Source organism: Halichoeres trimaculatus, unplaced genomic scaffold (genome assembly GCF_033239565.1).
Source record: "Halichoeres trimaculatus isolate MK-OKI-2021-1 unplaced genomic scaffold, fHalTri1.1 fHalTri1_scaffold_8, whole genome shotgun sequence".
In the NCBI taxonomy this organism is placed as follows: domain Eukaryota; kingdom Metazoa; phylum Chordata; class Actinopteri; order Labriformes; family Labridae; genus Halichoeres; species Halichoeres trimaculatus.
The window spans coordinates 19,656,893-19,674,561 of record NW_027437186.1 but is presented as its reverse complement, the minus strand read 5'-3'; the positions used below and the strand labels follow the sequence as shown (position 1 = coordinate 19,674,561).

The following is a 17,669-nucleotide window of genomic DNA, read 5'->3' as shown; positions in this document are numbered from 1 at the left end:
GCATCCCTGACTCCGAGCGCCCGTACTCCTTATTCTACCACTGGACTCACAAGTGATGTATGGATATGCACTCGCTATTTTGTTTGTATGATGAAATAGTAGCCGTATAACCAGGCTTGGTAAGGTTATGCCTTTTGTTAATAAACGAGAGCACTGTGAAGACCCCAGACCTGTGTGGCTGTGCACTTTTGGCTACATCTACTAACTTCCAACGTTCTCAAAACCTCACTAAATACGGAAGTATGTATCTAGAACCATCACAAGTGACTATAACAAAAATAGTTATATTCTACTTTTACTCAGAAGACTACTGTCATACATATTTGAGGTATACCTCTTTGCCTGGGCTTGGGTTTGTCTGTTTTCAGCCTTAGCTTTTTTCACCCCTACTGAAATGAAATTTTTAAGTCTGTCAGGTCTCATAAATGTCTTTGAAAGTCTTAAACTCAATTTTTAAAAGTTTGTAGGAACTCTGTTTACCCTGGAAGCCCTTTTTTTGACAAAATGAAGTCATGGCACCTTTGAGAAGCTTTGGCTGGTTATGAAATGCGTCAGGGTCATACAATGTGTGCACAGATGAATCTGGATTTCTCTTCATGATGCACAGCACAGATTTATAATAAATTTTTGGAATGGGCATTGATAAGATTTTATCGATTCTGCTTATTGCTTCAATTCTTTATCGATTCCCTCATCAATCCCTTCTTTTTCAAGTAAATAAATATGTAATTGGTCACTAGATCTGGATATCTCCTGGCGTAAAGATAGAGAAATAAGTGAAAATTGCACATCATGTGACGTTGATGTACAGTTTTGTAATTTGTTATTGACTCAAGTAGGCCATCTAGAGTCTAAAAGTGGTTATAGCACTATTCTAAGTTGTTTGGAACCTTGCCGTTGTTTTGAAACCAACCATGAGCCTGACTTGTCTTTCATTTTCCTGAAAGTATTTTGACATTTGGAGTTCTCAGTATCGTTTAAAAGAATGTGATATGCCTCTGGGATGAAAGCCGAAATTCTACTCTGAAGCCAAAGTTATACCGATGTATGCTAATCGCTAGCGTATCAATGCAATTTCCCATATACGTTAGCATCAAGCTAGCGCTATTTTGTTTATTTTGAATGTATTGAATAGGAATCTCCTGTGAGAGAGTAATGTAGAGTTCTGTGTTCAGTTCGTCAGTAAAATGTAGTCAGTGAAATGTTATCTGACTGCCAAGCTAAGAAAGCTGCGGCAGACTAGTCACATTAAGTCCTGCAGCTCTGGCATAGTGTGAAGAATTGATAAGGGAATTGTTAAGCACAAAGGCTAACAATATCGATGGACTGAAACATTTCTTATCGATTCTCAAAAGAAACCGATTTTCTAATCCCAACCCTAACAAATCAACATATTTGGGTGTTGAAAGAAAGCTGAATAAGAGTTAATGTTAAAAATGCTTTCACATTTACAGGACTAATCAGAGGTAAAGATACAGCTTATTTTCCTTGGTAGCTTCAAAACACAAAAAGTGTGTTTTCCTTGTATTAGTTTGATCTTTGTTTCTTCAGTGCACTGGTATTTGTTCTGTTGAATGGAGATCTAGAGAGTAATTTAACTTTAGGGGTACAGGGGTAGGATGGGGTTTGCAGCTGAAAGACATTTTACTCTCCATAACAACACATGAACCACACTAGCAGTCGCTGTTTCCTCTTATACAACATTTTTTTAATTTCCACTGCCTGCAGGGATTTGTAAGAGTGGAGTGTATTGTACATTTGCAGTGTGTTTTTCATCATTCTGCATTCCTATCCTGCAACTCAGATCAAATATTTTTGACCATGGACCATATTTTGTCCTTTGTACAGATTGTTTTTTTTTTTTTGAAGAGGATAAAAGGGGGCAGCAGCAGTGTCCAGGCTGACTGTTGTGTTCATCACCTCAGGCTGCATTTGTTGTTAGGTGATGGGGTGAGGAGTTTTGGGTAATGGGGGGGTGGGGGGGTTGACACCAGAAGAGAGGAGTCCATCACGAGGTCTGCTGTGTGTCTGCCGTCACTGATTGGTGACTGAGCTTTAGCAGGAAAAAAAACAGGATGAGTCCAGACCTTCCTTTCCTTACACACTCATACACCAAATGCATCGCACAGACACTTTGTCGTTGAAAAGATGCACACACACTCACGCAGTGAATAGTGACTGAAAAGCTCCAAACAACAGAAAGCTGCTGTAACATCTGGTTAGTATTTGCTGTCCCGGGATGCCTCTGCTCATTGCTCACAGTTTTTAACCTGATTCCAGAAATTCCTCCTGGGAGAAGGGAATCCATTCAGGCTGCAGAATCCTTGATTAGGAGCACAACACCAACAGGGAAGCAGTGACTTTCTGCTGCTGCTCATTTGCCTTTCGTTTGACTTTAGGGTTCAGTTGAGCTTATATGTGACACTGCTCTCTGCTTCACTGAGGTTTACGCTTTAATCACGTCCTCTCATATATCTCTTTCACCCCTTCCTGCACGGTGGGAGATAATAAAGGGCGTCAATGCATGATCTGTGAATACGCTGATGTGAAGGGTGTTGTATCGACCCAGAAATGTAGCTTCACAGACACCCATACGCACACACCACAGATCAATAAGTGCTGAAGACCACATGGGAAGCAGGCTGTGTAGTGAATGTAGTCAGTGTAATGACTTGTATCTGAACTCTTGATGAAAAAAAAAAGTTGCCACATAATGTATGCTGTATCTAGTCTCGGTCTCGTGTGGTGATACATATGCCCATACTTAAATAAGTAAACGTACACAACTAAGGATCAACAGTAAAAATGAAGAATGTGATTTCTGAAGAACTTTAGTTGTTACCCCCTGTTCCTCTGACCCTCACCTTCCTCTCTCTTGTCCTCCTTCCAGATTCAGCCCTACGACAAGATCGCTGCTCGGGGCCTGCCAGACAATGTTGCTGACAGCCTGAACAAACTGGTGGTGGTGAAACTAAACGGGGGCTTGGGGACCAGCATGGGATGTAAGGGCCCCAAAAGCCTGATCAGCGTCCGCAACGAGAACACCTTCCTGGATCTCACTGTGCAGCAGATAGAGGTAAAGATTGGCGATCAAGGCTTGGCCTAATGCTTAGGACAACAGAGACGGAAAGCCAACATCCATTATATGATTTAGATTTATGTACCTACTCCTGCTGGTGAAAGGCACAGAATAAGGATGTGGTTTATTAGAGTGTGGACTAAAGGGTCACTCAATATGATGCCTAACAGACGGATCAGAATAATGATTATACCACAATTTATTGATTCTGTGAAAAGAGATGAATTGCAAGACACTCATAAAATGATGAATCACGTTGTCTGATTAATTGGAGAATAATAAATGCTCATCGAAGTTAAAGTAAAGGATTAATGATGTTAGCCAAGGACTCAGGAAGTAGGGTCACTGTGAGTGAAATCTATAAAGAGAGTCACTGGTACTATAACTGTATCACATGACTCAGAATGGCAGTATACTGTGATATCAATATGTTGAACCACATGTGAAGGTCAATAACTGTCCGTCATGTCCTCAGAGTCAGAGTGCAGCATCAAGCCTTTGACATAGCACACGGTATTCACAGTATCCGCTTCAGCAGCCTGCTTCCTTATGTCAATTGCTTGTCACCACTTCTCCAGAACCTTTAAATCTATCACCAAGGGCTTTGGAAAGATACACTCACAAAGGTTATTAACTAAGCTGAAAAGCTCATGTTGACAATGACAAATAGAGAACTCCTTAACCATTTGTTCTCTGGTTGTGGTTTTTACCTCTCACAAAAAGCCAACAAAGCTCCTTTTTACAAAACACATGGTTACTGTGGTCAAGAGATGGCTGAATCAAAACATACATGCTGCCTGACTCAGACGTCTGGTGTACAGGACAGGGGGACAGTTGACGCATGACCATGAAGTCATCATGGGAGGGACGGGAGAACGGGAAGTGACTCCATTGCTCTGTGCACATAAGCTTTTTTCTTGCTCTGATGACGCCGTTTTTGAATAATATCTGGTTCTCATTTCTGATTTCAGAGTAAGTTCTCTCACTCTCAGGAGAAGAGTTCAGACTTTGATTTATTACAGCAGGATTTTAAAAAGGACAGAAGTTTTAGTTTATCAGAGGAATTGAGGAAAAAACAAACCCACAGTCTGACATTTTGTGAATAGATAATTAAAAACACATGACGATGTTGCAAACAAATGATTCTACCACAGTACTTTGTGTATCTGGAAGCACGGCATGTGTTTCTTTTTTTCCAACAGCTGAAGGTCTTTTGAAAGGCTTTCAGTGTGATATCTTGGGGGAGCTGGAGTGAAAGAGGATCTGTTGGTGTGCAGGCGGGCAGGTCTTTGGGGGTTGGCAGGGAAACAGAGGAGGCTGTGTGCTGGAGGAGAGGAGTGTGTCTTAACGTGTGTGTGTGTAAGTGTGTGTGTGTGATTACTAAACTACTACTAGATTACTAGTGCCTGATCTTGCAGCGAGACATGGTATTAAAGAGCATTCCCTGTGAGTATCTTCTTCATTGTGTTTGTCAGCATCACTTATAAGAACACATTTTTCTGAGAAGTTTCAAAGATGGATTCACTGAATGAAGTTTCTCTTAAGATGTTTGAGCCAGATGATGTGTCTGTGTGTGTGTGTGTGTGTGTGTGTGTGTGTGTGTGTGTGTGTGTGTGTGTGTGTGTGTGTGTGTGTGTGTGTGTGTGTGTGTGTGTGTGTGTGTGTGTGTGTGTGCGTGTGCGTGTGTGCAGTTCTGTGTAACTGGGCTTGTGCAGTGGAGGTGTGGCTACCTTGTGTTTGAGTTTCATAACCTCCTCATGGGACGCTCCTCTCCTCCTGACACACTGCTCTCTGTGTGTCCGAGCTGCTGCTCCACATTTTCTGCTCAGTTCTGGTCAGATTACCTCCTGACTCAATCAGTCTATTTAGAAAAACTTAAAATGGATCCTACACACACACACACACACACAGACTCACTCACACCCATATCCGTAGCCCTCTCCAGCCTGCCATACTGAGGTGAAATCGTTTCGCTACAGATACCTGGACATTCTCACTCTGAGCAGAAGCATAGGACTTGACAGATTAGCCGAAAAGGCGCCACCTGGCTGCTGAAGAGTTCACTGCTCCCACCCTGAGAGACCGTTGGATTACCACATCTGTTCATTTAAGCAAGTCTAATGGTGCAGCCCAATGGTGTTGGTTTTACTCTGTGGCATAAAACACTTTTGCTAGCGTGTCTAAAATATACAGAAAGATTTTGAGTCTAGATGTCTCAAGAACTGAGAAAATTTATAATGTGGTTTTTTCATTACTGTGATGTTTTACTTTTCATGCTTTTAAATGAGTATTTTTAGGGGAAAATAATTCAGGAAAAAATTATTTCCAAATCTTTTATTTTTTTCTGGCTGCACAGGCAAAGCTTTTCAACTGTGATGAGAAAAGGTTCATTCTCAAAACAAGATAAGAAAGAAGATTTGGCTTAACAAGTGAATAAATATAGCAAACCTTTAGGAGACTTTGTTATCCACAAGACTCTTAACCCTTTCTCTGCATTTCTATTTTTTTCTGCTTTCACATTCGTCACTACTTTTATAACAGGAAACATTACACTTCATGTGTTACACATAACTCTAGCATGGTAAGAGCCTGACGAACATCATAAACCTGTTTTAGTTTATTTTATTCATGTTCTGTTCGCTGTTAAGTGACAGAAATTAACTTTTCTTCATCATATTCAAAGAGTTGTGTTAGTATCACTTTAGTTTTTCACAGCAGAACTGTAACCTACAATGATTCCCTTGCTTTCTTAAGCACTAAGCATCTGAATAACTGAGCATCAGAGCTGACAAAACACTGACCTGAGTACTATAATGCTTGTTGCTTCTTACTAATATTTTATATATTAGAAAGGCTAGGGCATACCTGGCCGTTAAATGAGCTTAAAGATTAGTTGAAGTGTATCTTTTATTAAATATTTGACAGTTGAAAGATAAGTTTACAGAGCTCCACTCCAAAGGGTTCCTCAGAAAGGTGTGGCAAGTGATAGATGAACTCGTACTTCGAGTAAGAAGTTAAACAGTCATACCGCTAACCAACTCTTGAACCCTTGCACATGAGGTATCAGTGTCAGTTTACAGGAAGTAAAACAACCACATTAATCTTAGTTTAGAAATATACTGACGTCAATTTCCTTTAACTGAATCATTTTTCATTCCTCACCTTCCTTCCTCATACACTTCAGTTTTCTCTTATCTTGTTAAAAACAAACGCTTCTTGGCTGTTACTTTGCTTCTTGTATTTAATCCTTCACCTGTAAATGTCACCCTGTCCATCTGCTACAGCTTTTACTTTAATTTGAATAGAAATAAGACTCGTGAACGCAACAGCCAAAATAATCAAAAGCTCATTTGTTCATTAGATGTGATAATCATCAATTAGTTTTCAATGTACGGATTATCTTTAATGATGATGAAAGAAACAATGCAAAGCCTGTTCATCAAATTTGTTCCCTGCTTCTTTGTGCCCTGCAGCACCTGAACAAGACGTACAATACAGATGTGCCCCTGGTCCTCATGAACTCTTTCAACACAGATGAAGACACAAAGAAGATTCTGCAGAAGTACACACACCACCGTGTCAAGATACACACTTTCAACCAGAGCAGGTGAGACAACAGACTGAGCAAATGTTTGTCTGTCTGGAGTTGACACAGACAATCACACAAACTCAACACTGTCTTTAAAAACAAACTGATGGTTTTTAGTATCCGAGCAGCCTGTTTTGTGTTGCTGTTTGAAAAGACAAGAAGACAGGAAGTGTTCAGGTGATGTAAAGAGAAAGCCATTAATAATGAATGTATGTGTGCCTCCAGTTCGACGTCAAGTGGAACTTGCTTTTTATGGTTTCTTTGAATTATTCAGAGCACCTGTAAGTTACATGGGCCAGAGAAGGACAGCACGAGCTAGTTTGGGACAGCAGCAGCAGCGGAGCAGTGCTGAAAGGAAAATTTATGTATCTCCTGGACGTCATGTCAGCAGAGAGACCGTGGTCAAACAGCTGAAACATCAATCAATAGAAACGTAGAGTTTTGTGGTCTGGGTTGTGAGAGTAATTCATGTATAATCAATTCACCTCCCTGCTTATCTCACAATCTGATGATCCATTTATAGGAGGGAGAGAAATATTCTGTATCCACCAGACAGATCCCAAACAAGGCCAGCAACTTTCATTCTCTAATAGTCAAATGATTTACATTGGTTACCTGCCAGACTTATGAGCAGAGTGGAGAAATAACATTCCCATTCAAGGATTTAAGGCTGCGCAACTCCTGCACACATCCTAAAACTGAAGTTAATTTTAGAAGCATTCCTAGCTCACTTTAGCTCACAAAGCTAGCTGTATTATTTTATTGCCCAAATCTGAGTTCCAGTGGATCCTCGAGATGTTTGAACCAGATTTAAGAAATTAAAGTCATTTGATATGTCTCAATTTGACTTGTGAGACCTTTTACAGTAACACTTTGATAGCTACACTAAATGATGAGTGTGTGAATGAGAAACAGGAGGATGTTTTTTCCAACCCAAATCTAACCCGGCTTTTACATAATGTAACACCCAGTACATCCTCAGATACAGAACACTTTGTTTTTCCTCACTTGGATCAAAGATTTTTTGTGGCTTTGGGTCACGGATGATGTCAAACCTTTGAAGTCTGTGATAACATATTAGAACCACTCATCTGAAAGTTCTTCACAGAGCGCTTGGTTGGAATGAAACCGCAATTAAAAATGCCTCGACTGTGCGGCTCCCCCTTACCTGACCAGCTCATCTGCACTCTGAAATATCCTCTAACTGCCAAAACCACAGTTACTGAGGCTGACGTAGATCCTCCTTAGAAAGGCTTTGATCAGTTTAATGCAGTAAGCGAGGGTGACTTTGGCTCTTTGGCTTGATGCCTCATCTACCTTCTTGGGAATGGTTGAAAACGTAGCACCTGACAGATTTGTCTGAAGTCCTGAAATGAGAAGAGAGAAGAAATTTACATGGTACCTGGAATGCACTCTCGTTGAGTTTGTTGGCTTCACCTCAGATTTCTATTGTCTCTCTGTGCTGCTTTCATGCACAGTGAGGTGACTTTACTATTGGTTTTGGAGAGCACACATTTGAAAAGTTTTGCTAACTATTTGATCTGTCATCTTTTCCGTTGTTTTCAATAATCAGCAAGTAACTTCACAATCTTCAGATCATTTACTCGCCCTGACTATAAACTGAAAATCTCTGTAGTGTGATGGTTGATCTTACTGTAAAATATTTTCCTTCTGCCCAGGTACCCTCGCATCAACAAAGAGTCCCTCCTCCCCGTGTCCGCAAGCTTGAGTATGACTGGGCAGAGCGCAGAAGGCTGGTACCCTCCAGGGCACGGAGACATTTACGCCAGCTTCTACAACTCAGGCCTGTTGGACCAGCTGATCGCACAGGGCAAAGAGTACATCTTTGTTTCCAACATTGATAACCTGGGAGCCACTGTGGACCTCCACATCCTGCACCACCTGGTCAGCCAGCCTAATGGCAAGCGCTGTGAGTTTATTATGGAGGTGACGGATAAGACACGAGCAGATGTCAAGGTATGATTTATTTAGGACAACAGTTGGTTTTTGATTGTACAGTCCCAATATTAGCTCAGATCCTTAATATTTTTTCAGTTTTAGTCTTTAGTGGAGTGTTTTTGTTGCAGTCTCATAGGAAATTAGTACAGCTCTTCAAATATGAAGTAAAAAAATAAAGGAAAATTGTCTACCATTCCACAAAACAAATGTATTTTAGAACATTCAACTCTGGTTTCCAGGGTGGCACACTGATCCAGTATGAAGGAAAACTGCGTCTGCTGGAGATCGCACAGGTCCCCAAGGCCCACGTGGATGAATTCAAATCCGTCTCCAAGTTTAAGATCTTCAACACCAACAACCTGTGGCTCTCATTGGCTGCAATCAAGAGGCTGCAGGAGCAAAAGGCAATGGACCTGGAGATTATAGTCAACCCCAAGGTGAGTGAAGACGGGTCCAAAAATACACTCGAGGGGTCCAGAGAACATGGCACTGATTGTAACAACCTCACAGAGCATGGATTTATCAGCTCTCTTTACCCACACAGTGCTATGCGTGTGTAGTTGCATAAAAAAAATAGTTAAACCAATGAGGAGCCAAAGTAATCATTCCACTTCATGGTAACCAAACAATTCATCTATTTACCTTTTCACTCAGGTTTATGATTATCTGTACAATAAATATTAAGATTGTATTTAATTTCTTTTGAGTTCAGAGGCCATATTAAATCATTATAAAATGTAGGGTAGTGATTATGTTTACCCCAAAAAACATTAAAGGGACAGTTCAGTTTTTTTGAAGTGGGGTTGTATGAGCTCTATGTGACCACTAAGGACATTAGATACAGTAGAAAGTTGTCTCCTCTCCCTCAGTAAGACACAAACTGTAATCGCTGGTGACGAGGAAATAGACGCTAACAGGGAGAGACGGTACCAAATTCAAAGGCTATTTTCTCTGCCTACAAGAACTAAAATCAAAAAGTAATACCACAGTTTAAGAGTACGCTACATAAAATATTTTTTGTCCTTAGTGGTCACGTAGAGCTCATACAACCCTACTTCAAAAAAACTGAACTATCCCTTTAAGCCTTGAACATTTTTTTTCCACCTTGTACAGTTTATTCTAAAATCAGAAAAAAAGACAGACAGGAAGTAGAGTGTGGCGCTAGTACTGGACGATTTAGGGCAGGGTTCTCCAACTTCTACCCTGGAGGGCCGAGAGGCTGCAGGTTTTCTTTCCAACAAAAAACTCCACCAGCTGATTTCACTGATTACCTCTCCTTCAAGCAGAGAGCAGGGACTAATTAGTGAAATCAGCTGGTGGAGTTTTTTGTTTGAAAGAAAACCTGCAGCCTCTCGGCCCTCCAGGGTAGGAGTTTGAGATCCCTGCATTTGAGAGTATTGACCATAGAGACAGTGTGAAAGAGCCTGAATCTGTCGTTAACATTTCAGAAAAGTCTTTAAAAATTACAGACTGAAGTAAATTTGTGAACACTAGAAAACATGTGAGATCTGTACTTTTTCTATGAAGAAAAAAATTCCTTGGATGTATTTTGTAGTAATAGCAGACACAGCAGAGTGAGGTTATGTTTGCTCTGCTTGATAGATGACCACAGTTTGGACATAACCAGGATTCATAAAAATGACAAGTTATGGACATTTTCAGAGGCTGTGAGTAACGAGTAATATATCCTGGTAGTAAACTACAGTGCAAAATGAGTTTACAAAGTTTATTTGTCGACACGTTTCAGACAGTAGCTCTATGTAATCATAAATGAATACATGACCTCGTCGCTTTTGTATCCAGTGAAAAGTTGTCTTGAACAAAGAAAAATAGTTTTAAAAAGCAGATCTACCCTCCATTCATTTTCCGGGTCACCTCTCCTTTCTTGTGACTCACCTGCTCTTCTTGGGCTCTAGTTTTAGCTGTGAAGAGGGAGAGTGATAAACATTAAGGTTGTACTCACAAACATTCCACTTCCATGGGTACATCAAACTGTGGCTTGTGGAAAAGAGCTGTTCAATGCATGGAAAGGAAACAAGGCAACAGAAATTGAGCGACTGAAATCCACATGAAAGAAATGTTTAAACTGTTCTTTTTCTCCGGTATGGATTAACAATGTTTGTACAAGCCTCATACTCAGGCTCCATTTTTAAACTTTATTTCCCACCCTTGCTCTCTGTAATAGAGAACCTTTTTAAAAGCACTGCAGCAAAAAGCTCTGATTTGATGTGACTTGATGTTATTTCAGTTGTCCTCACTCAGAGGCTCGCCGCTCTGCCTCTGCTCCCCCCTGCAGTGGAGGAGCACTGCCTCAGGGTATGCAAATCTGCCACCAGCGTGATGAATTCACTGCTGAACCCTGGACTTGTGCTTGATTATTGCTTTTCTTGGCTTATAGATTTAATTTACCAGCCCTGAGCTACAGAATCACACACTGTGACATAGCAGGTGTTACATAACCTGTGATATCTGAGAGTTTTACGTAAGTGTGTGGTTCCATTTAGTAAGAGTGCACCACTAAACCTGCAGAGTCAAAGAGATCTGTTCCTGTTGTACAATGCTAGAGCTCTCTGCAGTTACAGCTGCGCACACTTCTGTTTCAGGGAGGCACTTAAGATAAAAGCCTACATGATGGGGTGAACATTACATAACAGCCTCTGACAGTCATACCTGTGACCTGTGACCTGATATTACTCGTTATATCACTGTGGTCCTGTGAAACCTGTAGGAGTCTAATTACAGCTGCTTTCAGAAAATATTATCACTTTAACTTGAAGAGGCTTGAGGCAGGCTAGCAGCACTTTGAAGCTAAAAAAAGTTTGGGCAAATCTAAAGTTTGGTGGCACCAGAGAAAAGATTATGTGTTTCCCAGATTTGTCAGGAGTCAGCCTCAGAGCAACAGTGTATGACTTTCAAGGCAGCCCATGCAGTTGAAATTTCAGAGTGGACTTGAACCAATATAGAGACATTGCAGCCACCACAGCCATGCAGCATGTCCAAAATGTCCTGCATATGTGCATGAAAATTGAACATTCTTCCAAATGATGCAATACTGCATCATCTCAAGAGAAAACAAGTATTTTAAACAGTGTTTATCATTTTCCTGCATGATTGAGATGTTTAATTTGGAAATTGACTTTAAACCTGTTCAATAATAAAACATCTCTGTTATGTGTTTTCCTGCCATCAGACGCTTGACGGCGGTCAGAACGTCATCCAATTAGAGACGGCTGTCGGCGCTGCCATCAAATGCTTCGACAATGCCCTGGGCATCAATGTACCTCGCAGCCGCTTCCTGCCCGTCAAGACCACGTCAGACCTGCTGCTGGTCATGTCCAACCTCTATAGCCTGGAGGCCGGCTCACTCACCATGAGCCCCAAGAGAGAGTTCCCAACAACGCCGCATGTGAAACTGGGCAGCTCCTTCACAAAGGTATCTGTAATGATGTATGAGTAAGGAGCACAGTGCTGACTCAGGGGTACTTTTTTGAGCACTATCTTTTGCTCAGTGTAAAAAGTGACACTGCTAAAAACATTTCCCTTTTGCATACCATGAGGATTAATGACATGATCTCCATCTGATCTCCATTCTGATTCTGACATCATCTCATAGAGGTTGGGTAGAAAAACTACAAAATAAAGATGTCTCCTGTGCCTCCTGTGTTGCTCTGTGTTCAGGTTCAGGAGTATCTGACTCGCTTTGAGAGCATCCCTGACATGCTGGAGCTTGACCACCTGACTGTGTCTGGAGATGTTACCCTTGGGAAAAATGTTTCTTTGAAGGTAAATATGTTTTCTCAAATCAAGTTTCACTTCATAATTAATGAAAACCTGAAACAAAGCAGCAATAGGTTGTAATAAAGTAGGCTGAGATTTAGTTAAATCCTGAGAGAGTGTGACATGGTTTTCCTTTACACTTGTTCATTGGAATACTAAGGCCCAGATTACACAACGGTTCATCAAAAAAGGCAGTAAAAAAAACAAATCTGCATTTACATGGAAACGCAGAGGGATTGAAAACGCTGTAGTAAACATGCCAGGCCTGCAGATGGCGCTATAGCTATTTTGTCCAGAAGCCGCTTTAGGGAGCTCTCTGCTGAAGTAGAGTTGAACCGATCATCATGGCTCAATCCCAAACCACCCCCTACACAATACCCCTTCGCTACCGAGTGTCTCTTCAAATGAAGTCACACTCCCGGCTGTGGAGGGCACTTTAATTGAAGGGGGAGGGTATAAACATTACCGGCAGGTATGGGAGGCCCTCTTCACTTCACCGGAACACGGAAAACCTCGTCGCCATGGAGACAGAAAGACGCTCCCTGTGTATGGATGTTTCGCTGAGGCACTGATTGCGAGTCACTATATCGCTGTCCAGGGTTGATAAGAGCTGTATGTTTCCAAAATAAGCTTAGATTGACAAAGAGATAACAGTGAAACACGTGGATTTCATTGGGATAGGGCAGATACCTGCTCCCATGCCTACTGTATGTGTGAAATGAGAATCATTCCCTGTTTGGAGCCGCACCGTCTGTCTCGTTTTTTCTTTCTCTTTACAATCCTAAAATCAGAAGCCATTACAATGAAAGGAGCTATATTATACTTTTAATAATTTGAAGTGATCCCACATGTCTTTCAATGCAATCACCATCTGACATTTCCAATTGAACAAATGAATTAATACTGCAAACTGCTCACATTTTAGGTGCCAGGGCTTCATGATCAAATCAAACATCAGCATAGAGTAAGATTTGCTTGTTTCGTTTAATCTTTTTAAACCACGCTTCTTGTGAGTTTCGGTTAGTGTGATAGAGGTGTGGGGAACATATTTTACACATGTGACACTTGTTGTTTCCTCCTGTTTAAGGGCTGAATAGTCCACTCCCCCTCCACACTACATGGTTTGGGACGGCCCTCTATGTGGCGGACCCTCCGCGAAAACGTGCAAACGGAGGGTTAGTGTGTAGGGAGAGTGAGTAGGGGGCGGTTTGGGATTGGGCCCAAGTGTATTGGCCAAGCAGCAACCTTCGGCCTAAGAATATGAGACAATGCGGAAGTGCTAAAATCTGCTGTTTCTCAAGTGATCGCTTGAGGCTGGCTCCGGAAGTAGCTGAAGTCACATACACACCAAGCCAAAAAAAAGCCATTTTCAAAGCAGAAATTAACCAATTTACAGCCTGGTTCAAAAAACGTCTCCTGTCTGAGTCGCTAATTTTATTATCGCCACTCACTGTACGGGGGGGAGAATATTTTTCTAACTCTAAGAGGATATTAAGATCGCAAGCTCCCCCAATAAGAGGCACAGCTGAGGGTCACGTGACTGATAGGTGCCCTATGGCTGTACCCGAAGCCCTTGCCACTACCAATATGGCCACTATAGCCGATGTGCTTCATTTACAGTTTCAGAAACAGACGGGTGATGTTGGTGAGACTACGTGATGTTTTATACAGTCTGGTATTGGCGAACACCTGAGGGCAGAACTGGAGCAACAGATGCAGATGGTCAGCAGATTCAGCGGATTGAGCAACACAAGCACAACACAGTACTCTGCCTTGATGTGTGTATGTGCTTGCACAAAGTGGAGCGTGATGTCAAATTGCCAGCTTAGTGTTTACACCGCAACGATGTCGGCAGCGTTTCCGAAAAATTCCACTCTGGAGGCTGTTTTCAAAAGTTTGCGTTTTAGGTTGGCTAAAACGCCATTTCCCTGTAAACAGGAGGCTGAAACGCAACAAAACTTTTGCGTTTCACCCTTAAACCGTTGTTGTGTATATGGATCCTAAGAGAAAAGAAAAGATAGAAAGAAAGACAGAAATGAGGTCTGTTTTAAAACCACTTTACTCATTTAACGTCTTGTTTATCATATGAAAGATTTTTCTCTCTTTTCTGTCTTTTCCCTTCACTTTGACTTGAAGGACACCTGAGATGTCACCCACTGATAAATTAGAATTAACATTTTAGTGAGAGTAAAAGAACAGATTTTCTCAGCAGTGTCCTCAGTAAATGTCGTGAGTTATTTTCTATTTCTGATTTCCAGTTTCAGCAAGGACACAATGTGTAGAAGTCTTTGTAAGTCAGTGGCCCTGCTGGCAGGAGGCTGCTGTTGATTTATAGCTTTAATTAAATTCTGGTGTGAAAGTGTCTTCCTCTCGTCCTTTCTCTCTGACAAACATAAACCAACCTCATTGCTCTTCCTCCTTGTAGGGCACTGTCATCATCATCGCCAACCACGGGGATCGGATTGATATTCCGGCAGGCTCCATGCTGGAAAACAAAATTGTATCTGGCAACCTTCGCATCATGGACCACTAACGCCTTTATAAAAACACACACACACACACACACACACACACACACACACACACACACACACACACACACACACACACATCCTTGCCATTTGGCTTTGTTCCATGTGTGACCTGTTTGTCATGTTTCTCTGACACTTGCAGATAGTGAAAGGAAGTGTTTTATCCCTTGGGGCTTTGTGTGTGGAGAGCTGGGGTATACTGCCCTCTACTGGCTGTTAGTTATATGATTAAACATGTAAGAGTATTAAGAATGAGCCATACATAGCTATCACTTTCAGCTGACCTGTACCCATGAGTAGATATTTATCTTTTGTTTCTTTATCAAAGAAGTCAACCGTGAATACACGCAACATAGACCAGGGCACAGTCATCAGACAGACCATATTTACAGGGATTCTTTTGGGGCTAAGTGTTTCAGAACATACTTGATTTTAAAATCATGTTCGTCCTCAGTGTGCTCTTATATAGCACCATGAGTACAATCACATAGTGTACATACATAGAAATATAGATGAATGATTTCTTAAATAATGGAAGAGTTTGAATCGGTTATGTCGAGCACACATTGAACAGAAGGAAATCACTTAAATAATGTGCTACTACGATCCATAATATGCTCAATTTCTTACTGAGGCTGGAGTTTTTCTCATCAGCAACAGTATTTAATGAATTTGTGGAACCATGAAGATGTGTGCTGGTTACCAAATGGTGAAATTCTTCCACAGCGAAATTGACATCCACAGTAAACAAAGTGGAGTATGTTTCTACAGGGGTTGTTTACAACTCCAGTATCCCAGAGTTTGTGCCAGAAGAAAAAAATATATATTTTACCCATGTGATGCCTGAGCCACCTCTGCCTCTGCCTTCTGACCAGGACCCCTTTGTGAATTTTCTGAATGAAGGCCATTTTAACCCATATTCTGGCATGACTGGAAAAGCATAGTGGAGCCTCTACTTGTGGTCTAAGTAATGAAAGCTATTGGTTGTGTGCATTAGTTTTGTTTTTATCCAGTTTGTTTGCTCACATTGTGACCTTACTGTTGTATGAAACCTCATGCGTCCATCCCAGTTATAACTGTCTCTTGTCCTCTCTGTCCATCCTATCACTCAGTGTTAACTGTGCTCACAAACCAAGGAGGTGCTTAACTTTGTGCAGAATTGGTTTCAACACACATTCACTCACACACAAACACATACACAGATTCAGGCAGGAGACACATTGTAAATTGTACACAGAGTTTAAGTGTGAGTACCTGAGATGGGTCTGACATGTGGATGCCTGAAAGCAATAAGTGTTGATCTGTGACAGCGATGAGGTCTCAGCCCAGCCCAGTTCTGTCTGCTCAGAACTGAATAAAGTGCAATATGAAAATAAATGTGCCTGCTGTTTTTCTGTTCTTTGGACATCAACAATCAACCAACAGTCTGCCCGGTATTATCAATGTTTTGTTTTGTTTTTGAGTCCCCCATCTTTAGTATCTTGGTTGTAGTTTCCTGTGATATTTGTAGTTTTTTTTGCCTTCTGTCCCATGTCTTGTCCTTATTTAGTAGTCATTGGCTTTTTTCCAAACCGCCTACCACATACTACATGTAAATGTAGTATGTAGCAGGAACTGCATAACATGACTGTTCTGTTGGGCCTGTTTTTGAATTATCCTACGCTGGTTTTCAGTTTTGTAAAATGGAGCGACAGGTCATGGATTTTATTTTGCCTTTACAATAAATGTACAACACAAACTTTGGGCAGATCTTGGCATTTTAGTTATTTTGTTAATCATATCATAGAATCATCATATTTGATTTTTTAATCTAATACCAAAAAGTTTGTTTCCTGAAAATAAATCTGGAAGGGGTTTTTATAAGTGTTGTTGTATTGTAGTGATAATGCAGACCCATTCCAGGAGAAAGCAGTATTCACCAAAACCTGACACCTAGGGTTAGGGTTAGAGTTACTGTTAGGGTTAGGGTTACTTTTAGGGTAAGGGTTAGGGTTACTGTTAGGGTTAGGGTTACTATTAGGGTTAGAGTTACTGTTAGGGTTAGGGTTAGGGTTACTGTTAGGGTTAGGGTTACTGTTAGGGTTAGGGTTACTGTTAGGGTTAGGGTTAGGGTTAGGGTTACTGTTAGGGTTAGGGTTACTGTTAGGGTTAGGGTTAGGGTTACTGTTAGGGTAAGGGTTACTGTTAGGGTTAGGGTTACTGTTAGGGTTAGGGTTACTGTAAGGGTTAGGGTTACTGTTAGGGCTAGGGTTACTGTTAGGGTTAGGGTTACTGTTAGGGTTAGGGTTACTGTAAGGGTTAGGGTTACTGTAAGGGTTAGGGTTAGGGTTACTGTTAGGGTTAGGGTTAATGTTAGGGTTAGGGTTAGGGCTACTGGTAGGGTTACTGTTAGGGTTAGGGTTACTGTTAGGTTTAGGGTTACTGTTAGGGTTACTGTTAGGGTTAGGGTTACTGTTAGGGTTACTGTTAGGGTTAGGGTTACTATTAGGTTTAGGGTTACTTTTAGGGTTAGGGTTAGCGTTACTGTTAGGGTTAGGGTTACTGTTAGGGTTAGGGTTAGGGTTAGGGTTAGGTTTACTGTTAGGGTTAGAGTTAGGGTTAATGTTAGGGTTAGGGTTAGGGTTACTGTTAGGGTTAGGGTTAGGGTTAGGGTTACTGTTAGGGTTAGGGTTAGGGTTACTGTTAGGGTTAGGGTTAGGGTTACATTTAGGGTTAGGGTTACTGTTACTGTTAG

At 41.3% G+C, this 17,669-nt stretch overlaps 1 protein-coding gene across 4 annotated transcripts in view; it reads left to right on the top strand.

Moving 5' to 3' along the window:
• The window catches only part of ugp2b (UDP-glucose pyrophosphorylase 2b), a 46,863-nt gene extending 30,279 nt beyond the window's left edge, over positions 1 to 16,584 (top strand). For 2 of the 4 annotated variants that reach the window (XM_074676426.1, XM_074676425.1), the window contains 7 exons: positions 2,891 to 3,076; positions 6,553 to 6,686; positions 8,348 to 8,645; positions 8,867 to 9,064; positions 11,818 to 12,060; positions 12,306 to 12,410; positions 14,830 to 16,582. In XM_074676426.1, the coding sequence (XP_074532527.1) occupies positions 2,891 to 3,076; positions 6,553 to 6,686; positions 8,348 to 8,645; positions 8,867 to 9,064; positions 11,818 to 12,060; positions 12,306 to 12,410; positions 14,830 to 14,937 (1,272 nt within the window). In that variant the 3' untranslated portion in view covers positions 14,938 to 16,582. Of the gene's footprint in view, positions 1 to 2,890; positions 3,077 to 6,552; positions 6,687 to 8,347; positions 8,646 to 8,866; positions 9,065 to 11,817; positions 12,061 to 12,305; positions 12,411 to 14,829 lie in introns of all 4 variants that reach the window. The other 2 variants (XM_074676424.1, XM_074676427.1) reach the window with 2 other exon arrangements.
• The last annotated feature ends 1,085 nt before the right edge of the window (positions 16,585 to 17,669 follow it).